Raw genomic sequence first — 21,287 nt, forward strand, 5'->3', positions numbered from 1 at the left:
TTTTAAACTCTTTCCAAATTCATTAAAATCTGCCTGCAGGATCTCATCCCTTTTCTACCTCTCATTGCCAACAATCTATATCTTACAACATATGGCTCACTCTCTTCCCCGTCACAGAATACCCCTCACCCATTTGGTGATGTCCTTTACCCGAAACTACAGAAGCAATGTACTGCATGGCACACAAGTTAATTCATGGATGGCGCAGTAGTGCAGAGGTAGAATTGCTGCCTTACAAAGCCAGAAACCCAGGCTTAATAGACAATAGGTGCAGGAGGAGGCCATTCGGCCCTTCGAGCCAGCACCGCCATTTAATGTGATCATGGCTGATCATTCTCAATCAGTACCCCGTTCCTGCCTTCTCCCCATACCCCCTGACTTCGCTATCCTTAAGAGCTCTATCTAGCTCTCTCTTGAATGCATTCAGAGAATTGGCCTCCACTACCTTCTGAGGCAGAGAATTCCACAGATTCACAATTCTCTGACTGAAAAAGTTCTTCCTCATCTCAGTTCTACATGGCCTACCCCTTATTCTTAAACTGTGGCCCCTTGTTCTGGACTCCCCCAACATTGGGAGTTCGATCCTGACTACAGTTGCTGTCTGGATGGAGTTTGTACGTTCTTCCTGTGACCACAAGTTTTTTCTGGATGCTCCGGTTCCCTCACTCTTTCCAAAGACGTGCAGGTTTGTAGGTTAATTGGCTTCTGTAAATTGTCGCTTGTGTCTAGGATAGAACTAGTAAATGGATGATTGTTGGTCGGCATGGATTCGATGGGCAGATAATACAGGAGATGTTTGGCACAGCAAATCACTGGGTAAATTGTAAGGTTGCACACTTCTCCTGACACTTACTCAGAACTTCTGTTTGCTCCCAATGCATGACCGAGGTCTGTGTTATCACAAACAGACGTGCTCCACTTTGAACATTCACCAGTGATTCCCTATAGTTAGTAGAGAGGGTGCATGGGCCAAACATATATCCTGGATTGGCGCTTGGAACAATGTTGTTGTGACCATTGCAGAAACGTAGTTGCAAGAAGGACTGGCAGCTCAATGTTCCAGGGTTTCGATGTTTCAGATGTGATCGAGATCAAGGCAAAAAAGGTGGAAGAGTTGCTCTACTGATCAGGGAGACGGTCACAGCAGCACACAAAGATGACATACTAGATGGTTTGTCCACTGAGGCGATATGGATAGAGATTAGAGATTAGAAATGTGCAAACACTTTATTGGAATTGCACTGTAGGCCCCCGAAGTAACTCAACGGGACAGTCAGCATCTCTGGATGGGTGATGTTTCAGATCGAGATCCTTCTTCAGACTCAGTCACCCCACAAGTGGGTGACTTGAACTTCACCAATATCGACTAGAGATTACTCAACGCCAAAGGCTTACATGAGGCAGAATTTGTGATGTGGACAGTCTAACCCAAGAAGGGAACCTACTGGTCCTTGCAATGGGAAATGAGCCTGGCCAGGTGACTGGCACTTTAGTAGAACAACAGTTTGAGGGTGGTGATCATAATTCCATACGTTTGAAGATTGTTTTGAATAGGGAGAACGCTGGATCTTGCAGGAAACTACAAAATTGCCAGATGGCAAACAACAACTTTATTAGATCGGAACTCGGGAGGGTAACATAGAAAATAGGTGCAGGAGGAGGCCATTTGGCCCTTTGCGTCAGCACCGCCATTCATTGTGATCATAGCTGATCATCCATAATCAGTAAGCTGTGCCTGCCTTCTCCCCATATCCCTTGATTCCACTAGCTGCTAGAGCTCTTTAAAAAGGAAGTTCATCTTGAAATGGTCTCCAGACTACATGAAGTACTTGGGCATATACATTCCCAGTAACATAGAAGAGGCGTATCAACTTAATTATCCCCCATTAATTGACAAAGTCACAAACAACCTGGAAAGAATGAACTTACTTCCTATTTCCTTTATGGGCAGAATTAACAAAATTAAAATGTCTATTTTACCCAAATTTCTTTATTTATTTCAAAACCTCCCTTATTCCCCCCCACCACTTTTTAAAAAAAAGAAAATGCAGAGCACCTTCTCCTCCTTTGTTTGGGAAAATAAGTCACCAAGGATCAGCTCGCAGGTTTTACAGCTTCCATATAATGCTGGTGGGTTAAACTTACCAAACCTGAAAATCTATTTTCTCTCAGCTCAACTTACCCAGATCAAGCAATGGTTCTCCAGCTTATTAAGTGATTGGGCAAGGGTGGAGTCCTATGACATTCTCCAATATGAGTTGAAATACCTGCCTTACATTGGTTTACCAGAGATTAAAAAAATTACCAAGAACCCTACCATTATTAATAGCCTACAAATATGGAAGAGCTCCCATAAATGTAAGGGTTACACGGGGCACCTCTTTCCCTTTACTCCCATATGGAGGAACCCCAACTTCACATCCTGTTTTAACAATGACACATTTAAGCCCTGGTATGATAAGGGGATAAGGGAAGTAACAAATCTGTTTGAGAATGGTACATTTATCTCCTTTAATCAGTTACAATCAAAATACAATCTACCCACCACTCATTTATTCAGGTTTTTCCAAATTCGTCATATGATTCAGACAGGTCAAGGAACTCTTGAGGAACCCAAACCTTCCAGAATAGAATGCCTTATCAACGTAAAAATCTCCAAATGTATTCCTGAAGTATATAAATCCCTGGTGGAATGCTTGTCTACAAGCACAGAAGCTACTAGATGTAAATGGGAAAAGGATTTAGAGATGGAGATAAGCAAAGACTGGTCTTATTTTTGCCTTAAAGCTCATAAATGTTCTTACAACATGAGGCGCAAACTTTCTTTTTTCAAAACTCTACATAGACCTTATTACACACCTGAAAAACTTCATAAAATGAATAACGAAATGCCCTTTCTGTGCTGGTGTTGCAAAAAACAAAAGGGGAACTTTTATCACATGTTTTGGTCCTGTAATTTGCTGTCAACATTTTGGAATTCTGTAATTGATATTATAACACTATGTTTAGATGTGCATATCACAAAATCTGCTCGCTTGTGCCTTCTTGGCACAGGTAATATGGACCCTTGGAATGAATTTCATAAAAAATATATTGACCTTGCTTTGATCGCTGCAAGGAAGTGTATTACAATCCACTGGAAATCTGATTATCCCCCTACAATATTGCTCTGGTTAAATGAAATCTCTAGCTACATCCCATTAGATAAAATCTATTACAACATAAGATGTAAGAGTCAGGACTTTTTAAAAATATGGCAACCACATATAGATTTTATGGCAAGAAGGGCAGCTTCAGGGACTATTGGCTGATATGTCACGTTACAATGTAATTTTTGTTTGTGGCCATATACGGCAATGTATGGCATCCAGTGTAATTGTAATGTGATATGGTACAACTTACCTACTATCAAAACTGTTAATCAAACCGTATAACTCTCAATCTTTTGGGGGTTTTTTTTTGGGGGGGGGGGGGTTGTCTTTTTTCTTTTCTTCCCCTTATACTGCACATAATTGTAAAATGAATTCTCATTTGTATTTTTGTGAAGCTCAATAAAATGATAAAATATATATTTTTTAAATTAAATAAAATAAATTCATCCAGTGAATTGGCCTCCATTGCCTTCTGTGGCAGAGAATTCCACAAATTCACAACACTCTGGGTGAAAAAGTTTCTTCTCACCTCAGTTTTAAATGGCCTCCCCTTTATTCTTAGACTGTGGCCCCTGGTTCTGGACTCCCCCAACATTGGGAACATTTTTCCTGCATCTAGCTTGTCCAGTCCTTTTATAATTTTATACGACTCTATAAGATCCCCTCTTATCCTTCTAAACTCCAGTGAATACAAGCCCAGTACTTTCCAATCTTTCCTGATATGACTGTCCCGCCATCCCAGGGATTAACCTCGTGAATCTACACTGCACTGCCTCAATAGCAAGGATGTCCTTCCTCAAATTAGGAGACCAAAACTGCATACAATTATCCAGATGTGGTCTCACCAGGGCCCTACACAACTGCAGAAGGAACGCTTTACATGAAATTAGCTTTCTTCACTGCTTGCTGTACCTGCACACTTACTTTCAGTGACTGGTGTACAAGGACACCCAGGTCTCGTTGCACATCCCCTTTGCCTAATCTGACACCATTGAGATAATAATCTGCCTCCTTGTTTGTGCCGAAAAAGTGGATAACCTCACATTTATCTACATTATACTGCATCTGCCATGCATCTGCCCACTCACTCAACCTGTCCAAGTCACCCTGCAACCTCCTAACATCCTCTTCGCAGTTCACGCTGCCACCCAGCTTTGTGTCATCTGCAAACTTGCTAGTGTTACTTCTAATTCCATCATCCAAATCATTAATATATATTGTAAATAGTTGCGGCCCCAGCAACGAGCTTTGCGGCACTCCACTCGCCACTGCCTGCCATTCTGAAAAGGACCCGTTTATTCCTACTCTTTGCTTCCTGTCTGCCAACCAATTCTCTATCCATGTCAATACCCTACCCCGAATACCATGTGCTCTAATTTTGCTCACCAATCTCCCGTGTGGGACCTTATCAAAGGCTTTTTGAAAGTCTAGATACACTACATCCACTGGCTCTCCTTCATCCATTTTACTTGCACATCTTCAAAAAATTCCAGAAGATTAGTCAAGCAGGATTTCCCCTTCATAAATCCATGCTGACTTGGACCAATCCTTTTACTGCTATCCAAATGCACCATTATTACCTCTTTAATAATTGACTCCAGCATCTTCCCCACCACCGATGCCAGGCTAACTGGTCTATAATTCTGTTTTCTCTCTTGCTCCTTTCTTGAAAAGTGGAATAACATTAGCTACCCTCCAATCCACAGGAACTGATCATGAATTTATTGAACATTAAAAAATGATCACCAATTCATCCACGATTTCTAAAGCCACCTCCTTGAGTACCCTGGGATGCAAACCATCAGGTCCAAGGGATTTATCAGCCTTCAGTCCCATCAGTCTACCCAATACTATTTCTCGCCTAATGAAAATTTCTTTCAATTCCTCTGTCTCCCTAGATCCTCTGTCCTTTAGTGCATCTGGGAGATTGTGTCTTCCTTAGTGAAGATAGATCCGAAGTACCTGTTCAACTCTTCTGCAATTTCCTTGTTACCCATAATAATTTCACCCTTTCTGCCTTCAAGGGACCCACATTTGTCTTTACTAATCTTTTTCTCTTAACATGCCTGAAGATGCTTTTATTGTCCTTCTTTATATTCTTGGCCAGCTTCCTCTCGTACTTCATCTTTTCAGCCCGCATTGCCCGTTTTGTTACCTTCTGTTGCCCTTTGAAAGTTTCCCAATCCTCTGGCTTCCTACTACTCTTTGCTATATTATACATCTTTTCTTTTAGTTTTATTCCATCCCTAACTTCCCTTGTCAGCCATGGTTGCCTCTTACTCCCCTTCGAATCTTTCTTCTTCTTTGGAATGAAATCATCCTGCATCTTCTGGATTATGCCCAGAAATTCCTGCCATTGCTGTTCCACCGTCATTCCTGCTGGGATCCTTTTCCAGTCGACCTTGGCCAGCTCCTCTCTCATGCCTTCACAGTCCCCTTTGTTCAACTGCAACACTGACATTTGTAATTTAAGCTTCTCCCTCTCAAATTGCAGATTAAAACAAATCATATTATGGTCACTACTTCCAAGCAGTTCCTTTACCTTGAGTTCCCTTATTAAATCTGGTTCATTGGACAACACTAAATCCAGAATTGCCTTCTCTCTGGTAGGCTCCAGTACAAGCTGCTCTAAGAATCCATCTCGGAGGCACTCTACAAACTCATTCTCTTTCCCTTTAACACCAACCTGATTTTCCCAGTCTACCTGCGTATTGAAATCCCCCATAACCACAGTGGCATTACCTTTGTTACATGCCAGTTTTAACTCCTGCTGCAACTTACACCCTATATCTGGGCTACTGTTTGGGGGCCTGTAAATAACTCCCATTAGTGTCTTCTTATCTTTACAATTCCTCAACTCTATCCACAGTGACTCTACATCATAGACTCTACTCTATGTCTCCCCTCGCAAGGGGAATTTCATCCCTCACCAACAGAGCTACCCCACCTCCTCTGCCCACCTGCCTGTCCTTTCTATAGGACGTATAACCCTGCATATTCAGTTCCCAGTCCCGATCCTCCTGCAGCCACTTCTCTATAATCCCCACAATGTCATATCTACCAATCTCTGAGCATCAAGCTCATCCACTTTACTTCTTATAATTTGCGCATTCATATATAATATTTTTAATCCCTTACTCACCTCACCTTTCACATCGATTCCTATTACACTTGGCCATACTCTCCTATCCCTTCGTGAGCTTTCTGTCCCGTTAATTCTGGGGTCTCTCTTAACTTTTCCTACACTCTCTTTCCCTTTAACTCCATCCTTGTCTCTCCAGTGTATCCTTGTCTACACTGGGAGCAAATGTTATTGGGTAAATCTACATCTAACAAGTGGGAGTTGTTTAAAGTTGATTGAAGTTCAGAACTGGCATGTTCCAGTGAGGAGGAGGGATAAGGATGGCAAAGTAAGAGAATCTTGGATGACCAAAGAGGTTGGTCAAAAAGTAAAAAAGGAAGCACATACACAGTTTAAGAGGATGGAACCAGAGAAGGCTTTTGAGGAATATAAAGAAAATAGGAAAGAACTAGCAGGCGATTAGAATGGGCAAAAGTGGTCATAAAATGGCTTTGACGAGTCGGATTAAAGAAAATCCAAAAGTCTTTTATACCTATATTAAAAACACGAGGGTAACACGAGGATCACTCAAAAAAAGAGGGAAATTGTGCTTGGAATCTGGGAAAGTAGGCAAGGTACTAAGCGGGTACTTTGCATCCACTTTCACCAAGGAGAAGGTCATGGAGGACAGTGAGATCAATGTGGACAATACTAATATGCAAGAACATCTTGAGATTAAGAAGGAGGTATTGAGGCTCTTGACAAGCATTAAGGTGCACAAAATCCCTCGGACCTGATGGAATTGATCCTAGGTTATTGAGAGAGGCCAGAGAGGAGATTGCTTTAACAAATATCGTTGGTCTTCTCCAGCCAGTCAAGGTCCCGGTGGACTGGAGAGTAGCTAATGTTGTTCCTTTATTTAAGAAGGGAAGTAGAGAGAATCTGGGGAATTATAGGCCGGTGAGCCTCTGATCAGTGGGAGGGAAGCCATTGGAGAGAATTCTTTGGGATAGGATTTCCTCCCATTTGGAATGGGTTAATTAGGGATAGCTTGCATGGCTTGTACCAGGCAGGTCATGTCCAACTAACTTGACAGAGTTTTTTGAGGAGGTCACAAAGGTGATTGATGAGGGTAGGGAAGTGGATGTTATCTACATGGAATTTAGAAAGCCATTTGATTATGTCCCCCAATGTACATTGACCCAGATGATTAAAATGCATGGGATTAACGGTGACTTTGTTGCATGGATTTAGGCACGGGTGAGGTGTCCATCTGTGACAAAAGGGAGGATACCACAGTCACTAAAGATTGAGGACATCTCAGATGTCATTGTATGGAAAGCGTCATCTTGGGAGCAGATCTGGCAGATACGGAGGAATTGAAAGTAGGGGATAGCATCTTTGTAAGAGACAGGGTGGGTAGTCCATATGACCGTGGATAGGTTTCTAGTAGAAGTAGATTGTCTGTCCCCTGCGATGAAGACAGAGAACAAGAAAGGGGAGAGAGGTATCAAAGATTGACCAGGTGAATTTGAAGGCAGGGTGAAAGGTAGCGGTGAAGGTGATGGTCCACGAGTTCTCATGATTTTGTACACCTTTATATGATCACCCCTCATCCTCCTGCAATCCAAGGAATAGAGTTCTAGCCTGCTCAACCTCTCCCAATAGCTCATGCCCTTGAGTCCCGGCAACATCCTTGTGAATCTTCACTGCACCCTTTCCAACATCTTTCCTATAACATGGTGCCCAAAACTGAACACAATATTCTAAAATGCAGCCTCGCCAACATCTTCTACAACTGCAATATCAGCACCCAACTTCTATATTCAATACTCTGACTAATGAAGGCCTTGTGATGACATTTTCGATAAACAATGTACCTGTACTACTAGATCCCTCTGCTCTACAACACTCCCCAGAGCGCTACTGTTCACCGTGTAGGTTCCGCCCATGTCAGTGCTGCCAAGATGCAATACCTCACATTTCTCTGTATTAAATTCCATCAACCATCCTATTGATAAACTGACTAGCACATGGCACTGGTAGTAATCCAGAGACTATTACTCTCGAGGTCCTACATTTTAACCTATTGCCTAACTCCCCATATTCACTCCGCAAGACCTCTTTCCTACCTATGTTATTTGTGCCGACATGAACAACAACCTCTGGCTGCTCACCCTCCTCCTTGAGAATGTTCTACAACCTCTGCAAGACATCCGGGACCCTGGCACCAGTGAGGCAACAGACCATCCTGGAGTCCCATTTGCTGCCACATAAGCTCCTGTCTGCCCCCCTAACTATTGAGTCCCCTCCAACTATCGTTCTGCCTGACTCCACCCTCCCATGCTGTGCCTCAGAGCCAGGCCTGGTGCCACAGACCTGGCTGCTGCTGCTTTCCTCTGAACAGGCATTCCTCCTCAACAATATCCAAAGTGGTACACCTGTTTTACAGGGGAATGGTCACAAGATACTCCTGTACTCTTTTCCACCTCCCTTTCCTGATGTTCACCCATCTATTCTCTGCTTGCACCTTAGGTGGCACCAATTCTCGATAGCTCCTATCTATGACATCCTCACTCTCCCAGATGAGCCTGAGGTCGTACAACTGCAGCTCCAGTTTCTTAATGCAGTCTTTAAGGAGCTGCACCTAGACGCACCACCTGCAGATGTTGTCCTCAGGGATACTGGCCATCTTCCTGAGTTTCCACTTCCCACAATCTGAGCACCACTGCACTAGCTTCTATCCCACCTTTCCAGGATTTAATTGAAACATACAAAATTCTTAAAGGGCTTGATTGGTTAGATTTACAATTGTTGTGTACATGTACATGTGCAGGTGGGTGTCAAGACCTGAGATCTCAGTCCCAAAATAAAGGGTCAGCCATTCGAGGCAAGGATAAGAAGAGGTTTTTTCACCAAGAGAATGAAATGTGAACCTGCGGAGTTCACTATCCAACAGCACTATGAAGTTTATTCAAGACAGATATTTAGATTTTAAACGAATCAAGGATTTTGGAGTTAGTTTAGGAAAGTTGCACTGTCACAACAGAACAGCCACAATCACAGGAAATGGTTGACTTAAACTTGCTATTATTTCTTAGGCTCGTATGGGAGCACTCAGAAGTCCAGCACAAACAGTGAAGATGTATACTACTTCACAAACTACCCATCTACCCATTGCCACAAGCAGTTTCTGTCCCAGCTGCGACCAAGTCAGCAGGTACCATCAGTCACCTCAGAACTGGAGAAAGACTTGTTCATGTGCTTAAAAGGAATGCAAGACACAGCCATCAGAAAAAATTGCAAAATAAAGACAATGATATATTTAACTATCATTTATGCACCAGTTCACAAACAATGTTTGCCTTCATTCTGTTATTACAAAGACAATTTTCCTTCAAGATATTTTAAAGATTTAAAATAAAACAGTATTACTGCACAGATCATATGTTGTTCAGTGGATACTCACTTTCTTCAGAGCACAAGCTGTGATGATCTTGTCATATTTCGATTTTTGGTATTTCTTGCCAAATAGGATATTGCTTCGAACTGTACCAGGAAATACCCACGGCAGTTGTGCACAATAACCTATTTTGCCGTTAATATTCAGGATACCGCTTTCTTTTGTAAGTTCTCCGAGTATTGCAGCAAGAATGGACGACTATGGCGAAAATTATGGAATTAATAAACATTTGTTGAAAACAAAGGTTTCGAATCAGCATTCAGTGTGCAGTTATTCAACAGTCGAAGCACAGCATGATACAATTATTGGGACACTGCTCTTTCAAGAAGCCGAAGAAATAGAACTTATTCCTGCTCAATATTCTGTAAAAGTAATATTCCATAACAGATAAACCGATTATTAGGACTGCTCCTTAAAGAAGCCCATGAAATAGAACATTGCCAAAAGGTTTGTGTGGGGGGGGGGGGGGGGGGGGGGGGGGGGGGGGGGGTCGCAAAGCATGATGTAAAAAAATAAATCTTCCTTTTAAGAAAGTATTACAGAAAAAAAGTCACAAAAATCACACAATATTATAAATGAAGAGAATAAGTCAGAATAAAAATAGAAAAACATCCAGCGAAAACATATACTTCCAAAATTATGCAGAAGAATGTAAAATGGCCTGCTTCCAAAGATCAAACAATGATTACATAAAGAATGGTATTTGTTTTAACAGCTCCTTCATTAAAACTCACTTTGCCAGCACCTACAGGTCCAATCACAGCCAGAAGTTCCCCTGGTCTGACAGATAAACTAATATTTTGTAGCGATGGAGTTTCCATTGTCTAACATAAAAATGAGAAATAATAAATAAAACAGAAGATACACATATGAATGAAACAAAAAACACAAAACTTTATACAACACTTGTTGGCTTGTATTGAATAAAGAATTCAGTCCTCAAAAACCAAACACTTTATTACACCATTTCAGCTAATGTACTTTTATTTTCTTCTATTAAATTAAATATTATCATAGAATGGCGTAGTGAAATGTGCATTAATAGTGGTTTAAAATTTGAGGATTGCATGTAAATAATGGTCTGGTTTGGCTCAGCCACCAAGCACGACATCCAGAGGCTGCCACGGATCGTTCGCACAGCTGAGAAGGTTGTTGGCTGCAACCTTCCCCCCATTGACGAACTGTACACTGCAAGGGCCAGGAAGCGAGCGGGCAAGATCATCTCTGACCCCTCTCACCCTTGCCACAAAATCTTTGAAGCACTTCCCTCTGGAAGGCGACTCCGGACTGTCAAAGCAGCCACAGCCAGACATAAAAACAGCTTTTTTCCACGAGTGATAGTTCTACTCAATAACCAAAGTCTGTAGTCTCTTTTTTGCTCTGGTTTATTTTCACCCACATGTTTAGACCATAATGTTGTATCCTTATTGTTTTGATGTGGTTATGCTTTATTCTTAATTGTTAAATGTATGTTTGTGTTGTCATTTGTGAGCGGAGCACCAAGACACATTCCTTGTATATGCATACTTGGCCAATAAATTTATTCATTCATTCATTCATAACAAATTTTGTTCAAAACAAAGTAGACTTTTAAATGACAATGCGAGAGGCCTGACGGGTAAGGCGAATGAACTCAGGGCATGGATAGGTACGTGCAACTGGGAGGTTGTAGCCATCACGGAAACCTGGCTAGGACAGGGACAGAACTGGTAGTTTATTGTTCCAGGGTATAGGTGTTACAGGAGAGAGAGGTGCGGGTAAAAAAAGAGGGGATCTTGCTTTATTGATTAAGAAGAATGTTGCGGCAATAGTCCAAGGTGGCAAGACTGATTCGTCCAGTGAGGCTATATGGGTGGAGCTGAGAAATAAAAAGGGGTGATCACCTTGTTGGGAGTAGTCAACACGAATTAGTGAAACAAATATGCCAGGAGATTGTAAGCAGCAGGAAGAGTAGGGAATTTTAACGTTCCCAATATAGACTGAATTGGCTGTAGGTGACCTTTTTGGGACCATCGACCACTGTTCTATCGGCTTTGAAATAGTTACGCATAAAAACAGGGCAGGCTCATAAGCAAATTCTGAATTGGGCCAAGGCCAACTTTGATGGTATTAGACAGGAACTTCTTCTAAAGTTGGTTGGAGTAGGTTGTTTGTGGGCACAGGGACATCCGAAAATGGGATGTTTTTAAAAGTGTGATGAAGAGAATTCAGGGCATGCATGTTCCTGTTAGAGTGAAGGGCAAGGCAAGTGGGAGTAATGAGGCCTGGATGATGAAAGAAATAGAGGTTCTGGTCAGGAAAAAGGAGGAGGCATGGGACAGGTGTAGGCATATGCAATCAAGTGTATCCCAGGAGGAGTTTTGTCAGCTGAGGCATATACTCAAGGAGGAAATCAGGAGACCAAAAAGGAGGCAGGAGATAGCTCTGGCAGATAAAATTAACAAAAATTCAGAGATTTTATAACTACATCAAGGGAGCGAGGAAAACTAGAGAGACAAAAGGGCCCCTCGGAAACCAAAGTGTGGAGCCACAGGAGATGGACAAGGAGTTCGAGAGTATTTCCCCTCAGTTTTTACATGGAGAAAGACATGAAAACTGTGGAAGTTGGGACAGTTAATAAAGATGTCTTGAGAACAGTCTGTATTATGCTCGAGGAGGTGCTGGACATCCTAAGGCGAATAAAGGTAGATAAATCACGTGGGCCTGATCAAATATATCAGAGATAGCTGTGGGAACCTAGAAAATAAATTCCAGGTGCTCTGGCTGAGATACATGAATCGTCATCAGACACAGGTGAGGTGCTGGAACATTGAAGCATGGCTAGTAGTGCCTCCATTTACGAAGGGCTGCAAGGAACAGCCTACAAACCATGGACCAATGAGCTTAACATCTGTGGTAGGCAAGTTATTGGAGCAGATTCTGAGGGAGAAAATCTACATGCAGTCGGATAAACAGTAGCTGATTTGGAATATACAGCATGGTTTTGTACATGGGAGATCGTGCCTTAAAATTCTGATTTGAGTTTTTTGAAGATGTGACCAGAATGGTTAATGAGGGCAGAGCAGTAGATGTTGTATGTATGGATTTCAACAAAGCTTTCGACAAGTTTCCACATGGTAGGCTGCTCTGGAAGGTTAGATCACATGGGATCCAAAGAGAGATAGCTGAATGGATAGAAAGACACAAAAAGCTGGAGTAACTCAGAGGGACAGGCAGCATCTCTGGAGAGAAGGAATGGGTGACGTTTCGGGTCGAGACCCTTCTTTAGACTGAAAATTGGCTTCATGGAAAGAAGCAGAGGGTGATGGTGTAGATGACCACAAACTCCAAATAAGCTACGAACTTCCTGGTTTGCACTTAAGACCTTGAGTTTTGTTCTGTTTTATACTATATTGGTATTTTTAATTTATTTAACTTTTTTGGTTGATATTATCTATTGATACGGTGTTTACAAATCTGTTAAGGTGGTGCAAGTAAGAAAGAATTTCATTGTTTTGTTTCAGGACATATATGACAATAAAACACTTAACTCTTGGACTGGAGATCTATGACTAATGGTTTGCCTCAGAGATCAGTGTGGGTCCCATTGCTGTTTGTTGTTTATATCAACGATTTGAATCAGAATGTACAAGGCATGATTAGTAAATTTGCCGATGACACTAAAGAGGGTGGGTATCCTAGATAGCAAAGATGGAGATCAAAAATTACACCAGGATCTTGATCAGCAGGGCAAGTGGGCTAAGGAATGTTTAATGGCATTTAATGCACATAAGTGCAATGTGTTGGATTTTGAGAAGTCAAACCGGGCAGGACCTTCACAGTGAATGGCAGGAATGCAGGTACACAGTTCCCTGAAAGTGGCATCACAGGCAGATAGGGCAGTCAAGAAGATTTTCAGTACACTGGCTTTCATCGGTCAGGCTACTAAGTATAGAAGTTTGGTTGTTATATTAGCGGTAGAAGACATCGGTGAAGAAATGACTTACAAGGATGTTGCCAGGACTTCATTCCTTGGAGCACAGGAGGCTGAGGGGCGATCTTTTACAGGTGTATAAAATCATGAGGGGAATAGATAATGTGAAGGCACAGAGTCTTTTACCTAGAGTATGTTAATTATAGGTACTATAACAACATTTAAAAGACATTTCAATTAGTACATGGATAGGAAAGGTTTAAAGGGATCAGGGCCAAATGATGGCAGGTGGGGCTAGCGTAGATCAGCATGGGCAAGTTGGGCTGGAGGATCTGTTTCTGTGCTATATGACTGCTATGACTGTAGGTAAATGAGTGTAGGGAAAGAGAAAATGTATTGCTGGAACTTTGAGGTCCAGTAATTGCTGGAAATCTGAAATAAGAGAATGTTGGAAAAGTCAGTGTCACCTGTGAAGAGAGAAAAGCTGAGTTTATGTTGCAAGTAAGTTGCCAGGGTGGGGACAGAAGATGTTAACATTTCAGATCATTGGCCGTTCATCCAAACTGGAAAATTAAAACAAGTGCTTTTTTAAACTGAAGAGGGAAGTGGTGCACATTCTTGCAGTGACTGCATGGGTTTCCTTCAGGTGCTCCGATTTCCTCACACATCCCAAAGACTGGTGAGATTGTAGGTTAATTGGCTGCTGTAAGTAGCCCCAAATGTTTAGGGAGTGAATGAGAATATGAGATAACGTAGAGCAAATGCGAACAGGTGATCAATGGTCAGCATGGATGGTGGGCCAAAGAGGAGACCTAAGAGACCTGGTTACCACTGTGAGTGATGAAAGTCTCTGCTCAGGCATATGACTGATCCCTTAATCAATAGGCCTTGAACTAGAGGTAGTGCTGGAGGAATAGCCTGTCAGAAGGAATAAGCCATAAGTTAGAAGTGCACAAGTGTCAGGAGAAAAATGCAGAATTTGGCAAAAGTTCTGGCCTGAGGGATCTCATCTGAAATGTTACCAAACCATGTCATCCAGAGATGCTGCCTGACCCGCTGAGTTACTCCAGCATTTTGTGTTCTTAACAAGATTCCAGCATCTGTAGTATCTTGTATCAACATTCCTATGTTACTCACTCACCATGTGTTCATGCATGAAGGTTACAGCTTTACACAGAAATCTAGAAGGGTGATTTATTTTTATTTTGGGAACATTTTAGGATCACAGTACTTTTTCCAGCATTGTTCTGACCATTCTCTGCCGACTCTCCTCGACTCAGCCTCTCTCCCGACAGACTACCGGCAGGATTCACATCTCCCGACCGCCACGAGGCCAAAACCCGCAGTGCCATCTCGCAGTGAGAGGAGCGGCACCAATGGCCACTGCCTCTCCAACCTTCACCGTCTCCCTAGCTGCTCACAGGCCAGAGCTACAGAAGCTGCAGCCACCGCCGACCCTCACCGCATCCCCAGTCGCTCCCAGGCCGGGCACACCAATGCCGACATCATCACAAACCCTTACCTGCACTCCACCGATCCTCGCCTCCCCCACTCAAGAGCAGGCCAGAGCCGTCAACTCACCTGGGTTCCAGGCCAAGCTCCAGGCCGGTGGCCTCCATGTTGCTGCCTCCAACAATATCACATGGTCTGACACTCCTGCTAACTCTCCTGGGTCCTACTACTCCCTCGTTCCAACAGGGAACCTCTATAATGGAACTACTGGCAGTGCTGTCCTCCCCCCCCCCCCTCTTCCAACCACGCTACTTCTAGTACACTCCACCGCATACCACTCTTCACACATCCCTCGTCTCTGAACCCTCACCATTCCCATAGAGTACGTTGACGAGAGGTTGAGAATACGTAATCTGGTGTAAAGACAACAATCTTTCTCTCAATGTCAGCAAGACAAAGGAGATAGTAATCGACTTCAGGAAGTGAAGCATTGACAGCATCGCAGTAGACATGGTTGAAAGCTTCAAGTTCCTAGGAGTAAATATCACCAGCAACTTATCCTGGACAAGCCATATCGAAGCAATGGCCAAGAAAGCACACCAACGCCTCTACTTTCTTAGAAGGATTAGGAAGTCTGGCATGACCCTAACAACTCTCTCCAACTTCTGCAGATGCACCTAAAAGCATTTTATCAGGACGCATCACAGCGTGGTTTGGGAACAGCTCATCCAAGATCACAAGAAATTGCAGAGAATTATGGACACAGCCCAGACCATCTCACAAAGCAACCTCCCTTCCATTGACTCTATATACACTTCATGGTGCCTCAGCAAATGCAGGCAGATGAGACTAGTGTAGATTGGGCATTTTGGTCGGCATGGGCAAGTTGGACCAGAAGGCCTGTTTCCATGCTGTATAATTCTATGACTCCTTAATAGAGGCCTTACCATTGTACCCCTCCGTCCCCACTCAATGAATTCCAGGCCCGTCATGATGGGCATGATTTTCTTTCATCACCTCTACTGCTGAGCTTTTTTCTATAGGAAGGAGTTCTCACTGCCCAGTGATGACCCCTTCTCTCATCTCCTACATTCTTCCTCCACTTGGACTCCCCCTTCTACCCCCTGAGGTAGGGTCTTCTACCCTCTCTGGACCTTTTAATTTCTAACAGCCGACGTGACATCAACAGTCTTGAATTCTCTACTCAAACTTGTCCAATGCAATCTCATCCCCTCTGAACACACAGCCTTCCGCTCACTTTGGAATAATCCAAAATTTGATATTCAACCCATCCACATGGGAGAAGCCGAAACTGGCAGGCTGACCTCCACCACACGAGGCCGGTACCAGTTCTCGAACACCTCCGCATACCTATGCCTCGACCATGACCTCACAGACGAACACCAGGATATCATCACCCAGACTGTTTCTGATCTCATCACCTCTGGCAATCTGCCAACCGCAGTAGCTTTCCCCAGCCCTGCACTGCCTCTTCGACCTCCTCCATAAAATCCACAAACAGAGTTGCCCCGGCAGACCCATTGTTTCTGCCTGCTCCTGCCCCACATTTCCACATACCCTGTCCCCTTTTGTCTAATAACTCAGCTTCTAGGCCCCGATTCACTCATCTTTACCATGGACAAACAATTTCTTTGCAGCTCTATCCCTCACCAAGAAGGTCTCAAAGGCCCTCCGATTCTGACTTGAAGAGAGGCAACCAATTTCCCTCTAATAACACTCTCCTCTGCCTAACGGAACTTGTCCTCGTCCTCAACAACTTGTCTTTCGACTACTCGCACTTTCTTCAAGTTATGGCCATTCGCTTAACAATTCGCAACTCTTTATCCTTTTGGCTCACACCTGTCTCTTTATCTCCGTCCTTTGTCCAACCATCTGCCTGTCAACTAACCCCCTCAGCTATGTTCTGTCCTGCCCCTCCTCTCCCCCAGTTTTTTTTCCTGCCCTCCCCACCCCACCCTTACAATCAGTCTGAAGATGGGTTCCAACCCAAAATGTCCTCCATCCATGTTCTCCACTGATGCTGCCTGAACCTGCTGAGTTACTCCACCTTTTTGTGTTTATCTTTGCTCTGATCAGTATTACTTCTGCAGATCCACTTCTGGAGATCAGATATTTTGCCTTCTCCTGCCGGTTTCTCCTGACTGTTTGTTTGGGGTGTCCTTACTCCAGCACGCAGCCCCTCACACAAAGCATGTTTTTCATCTTCCAGTATCTCCAGGTCAGAAAACGGAATCATGGAGTTTGTTCCCTTCCTTCTCCTACCACTTTCTCATCAAATGCAGGCCATAGAATTTAATATCTGAAGATAATCTCTTCCATGACTGCCAACTTAAATTCTAGATGCCTCGGCACCTGTGCTACCTTCAAAACAAGTGTTGCTTTAGGAAACCAAACAAGTGTTGCTTTAGCATGTGTCCTGCTGCACCAGGATTGTAAATGCTAATTTCATAGAAGTGAACAAACAATTATGTTTTTACTTTCTAAAAATGAAGCTACTGAATTTCTAGATACCAAACTTTTTTAATGTCATTCTATATCAAATTATTTCTGTGTTCTCCATACACACAAGCAGTGATATCAAACTGCATTTGCACACGTGTGCCATATGAAAATAAACAAGCCAGGTTCAACGTTATCTGGTCAGTCGCAGGTAGTATGTGGACTTTAAAATTTTTGCTTACTCCAACACTGCCTCATCATCTCCAAACTTGAACCTTGCTGCAGATTTCCTCAGCCCTAAGACAACTAGACCCTAACCAATTTGTCTTCCAAACATTTCATGTCTCTAGCACCTTGTGACCCACTAACCCAAACTTTGAAGTTCCAATTCTGCCCCTGCCCCCAAGTGTCTCTCATCAGCAATCTGCAACTTCTCCAAGTGCTTCTCCTAGATATACAGTGGTCTTTCCTCTGCCAGGCAATGACAGAGGGAATAAAGACATTTGTCCACATTTATATGTCCAAAAACTCACGCCTTAAGTCTCTTGCACAATAGAAAATCAGTGAGAGTAGCCTTGTACAAAATATGCAAAGGGACAATTTGAGGAATCTTTTGAAGCTCAAAACAATGTCCAAGTTAAAGGAGAGCTGGATTGGGCAGATCCTGAGAGTCTAGAACTAGGGATGACCATTTATGACCATAATGAGGAACAATTTCATTCGAATATTATGATCTTTTTAGAACCCTCTATTCAACAATGTTAAGGAAAAACAATTGTTATTCCAACTGAAATCAATATATTTTTTACTTTTAAGGAAATCGTTGGGAATTGAGGAAAAGTTGAATGAAGTAGGATCAACTATGATCTTGCTGTATACTAAAGCAGGCTTGTGGTGCCATATGGCCTAATCCCGTTTATAATCTTATAAATGTATTTATAAACCATTCACATAAAGGAACAAATCCAACTTTGAACTGCTCTGACAGATGGAGCCCTGCAATGTCTGGCGCAGGCAGCCTGCTTCATTGTTCATGACTGTAAAGTCATTGTTGCTTCATCTTACTTTTACCTTATCATTTATCAGCCATAGATATAGAAGAGGCAGCAGAAGAGGGAGGGTTAGGTGAGAAGACTGGGATGTGGGGGTTGGAGAAACAGGGGATTAGAGTGGTCGGAGTGAGGGCAGGGAAATAGGGATTTTGTTTTTATTTAACAAACTGCCGGCAGTTTTATAAGGGCATAACTCATAACTTATTAGTGATATAACTTATTAGTGATCCATTACTGAACCTAATAAGTACTTTCTTGCTCATCTTGCACAGCTGCCAATTCAATGTAAACGCAAGTATAACTCGCTTGAAGGGAAAGGAGTTATCAAAATAATTACAAATGAAAAAAAGAATTTGAGGAAAGTTCCTAATAAGTAAGTCAGTTCCACAGAGAGCATCAAATTTAAATTTGATCTGATTGCAGAGAAAGCTTCCATATTACACAATGATTTTACCTTATCCCAATAGCATGTGACGTCTTGTAAGTGAACTGAAGAGTTGTTTTCACTGTGATTCACGTCCTCATTTGGTTTTTTAATTTCTTCAAGGATCAAAAATTTCTATTAAATGCACAAAACAGAAACCCTTTAGAAATTACAAGATATTAATATTGGGAAAAAGTATTTTAAAAATACAAAATAATTTTAGACAAGACAGAAAATTTGAAGACACTTTTATTTTCTGTTTTTCTTTAATGTTTAGTATTTTTTTGCTTTGAAATAAATTTTGATTAAAAAAAATGAAACCTGCCAAGCTTTTAAAAACATACTATTTACAACTATGGGTACTAATTCATTTTTTTACTAGTTATTGTTTAATAATTTAGTTTTAATTTAACATTCCTGCTTGTCAAATTCAGAACACCAGCGACAATGATTTCTCATAATCTACAAGGAATCTATTTCATAAACAGTAACATTGAGATGCAGGTTTGTCAATCACAACAAATAAGTGAGACGGTTAAATGCAAATCATCAGTATGCCCGAGGGAAAAATCAGCACTTTCATTTTGACATTCATACGAGAGGGAGGGAGAACGAAGAAAAGATAAAGACGAGATACTGTGCAGGCCAAAGTTGCCCATCCAACCTTTATTTTAAATACCTACAGTTAAAAACAGAAAAGAAAGGAAACAAAGGAACAAACTGAAAATATCTGCAATAGCTTGAAGAAAGGAAAGTGTAATAGCAACTTTCCGACTTTTCCAGTGACTTATTTTCCAATTGCTATTACTGTTGTGATATTGCTGGGACTACTTTGTGTATCCAAGAACTACTTTGTATGGCTGTGTATATAAGTGATGGGTGTGATTAGGCGGTCACTCTGGATCCAGGCGGCCTTGGAATAAACAGCCTGGAGTACAAGCTGCACCATGATAACATCTTAAACATGTGCACTCGTGGTCTGTCCAGAGTCACAACAAAGGTACAACAGGTACCGGACCACGAAGAACAACATGGTGGCAGCGGCTTGGTGTTTCGCCTAGGGAGGGAATGAAGCATGCCCGAGCAGAAAAGGTTAAAAAGAAGAAAAAAAAGAAGAAAAAAAGCACTGAAGGGAAACAAAACAAAAGAAAAGTTTCCAGCTCGGTACGGGACGTTTGGAGTGCATCCCGACAGGGCCAGTGTGAGTTGGTATAGTTACCTGCTCAGTAGTCGGCACCGAGTTGCCGACGTGACGCTGCAAGCTGCTGGGGGAGGTGCATGTAGGCCCACGTCGCGCCCCAGCGCCTGTGTAGGCCCGAGATTAGAAGCCTGCGACTGCTTCGCGAGGGGAGAGACCGGGAGACCCGACACACACGGAGATGTGCGGTGACCGGGGAAGACCGACACCCATGGAGGTGTGCGGCAACAGGAGAGACCGGGAGACCCGACACACACGGAGATGTGCGGTGACCGGGGAAGACCGACACCCATGGAGGTGTGCGGCAACCGGAGGAGACCGGGAGACCAGACACCCACAGAGGTGTGCGGTGACCGGGGAAGACCGACACCCATGGAGGTGTGCGGCGACCGGGAGAGCCCCGGAGGAGACCGACACCCACGGAGGTGTGCGGCGACCGGGGAAGACCGACACCCACGGAGGTGTGCGGCGACCGGGAGAGCCCCGGGGGAGGCTGACACCCATGGAGGTGTGCGGCGACCGGGAGACCCGACACCCACGGAGGTGTGCGGTGACCGGAAAGACCGGGAGACCCGACACCCACGGAGGTGTGCGGTGACTGGGGAAGACCGACACCCACGGAGGTGTGCGGCGGCCGGGGGAGGCTGACACCCACGGAGGTGTGCGGCGACCGGGAGAGCCCTGGAGGAGACCGACACCCATGGAGGTGTGCGGCAACCGGGAGAGCCCCGGAGGAGACCGACACCCACGGAGGTGTGCGGCGACCGGAGGGGGTCGGCGACCGGAGGGACCGACCACCCGCGGAGATGCAGCGGCCGGTAAGGCCGAGGCACTAAATACTCACCCAGGCGCGTCGACCGTAGAGTCGGGACGGCCCTGGGCCCGAGGCAGCGACAGCGCGTTCGAATTTGAGCGGCAGCTGCCGGGAGCACCTGTGGGCGGGGCCAGCGGCAGCGCGTTCGAAAAGTTGAACGACAGCTGCCGGGGAGCACCTGTGGGCGGGGCCAGAGCGCACTGCAGCGGAGGCGCGATCGCACCGCGATTACAGCAGTGCCAGCCCAGCAGTGGGAGCCCAGCAGTGGGAGCCCAGCAGTGCCAGCCCAGCAGTGGGA

At 43.7% G+C, this 21,287-nt stretch overlaps 1 protein-coding gene across 1 annotated transcript in view; it reads right to left on the reverse strand.

The window, feature by feature from the left end:
- abcc4 (ATP binding cassette subfamily C member 4 (PEL blood group)) overlaps positions 1-21,287 on the reverse strand; it is a 184,102-nt gene that overhangs the window by 92,680 nt on the left and 70,135 nt on the right. Inside the window, exons 10-12 of the mRNA XM_078403033.1 lie at positions 19,008-19,112; positions 10,411-10,500; positions 9,683-9,874 (exon numbers count right to left, since the gene is read on the reverse strand). Coding sequence (XP_078259159.1) covers positions 9,683-9,874; positions 10,411-10,500; positions 19,008-19,112 — 387 coding nt within the window. The remainder of the gene's footprint in view (positions 1-9,682; positions 9,875-10,410; positions 10,501-19,007; positions 19,113-21,287) is intronic.

This window comes from Rhinoraja longicauda, chromosome 7 (assembly GCF_053455715.1).
Source record: "Rhinoraja longicauda isolate Sanriku21f chromosome 7, sRhiLon1.1, whole genome shotgun sequence".
NCBI lineage: Eukaryota > Metazoa > Chordata > Chondrichthyes > Rajiformes > Arhynchobatidae > Rhinoraja > Rhinoraja longicauda.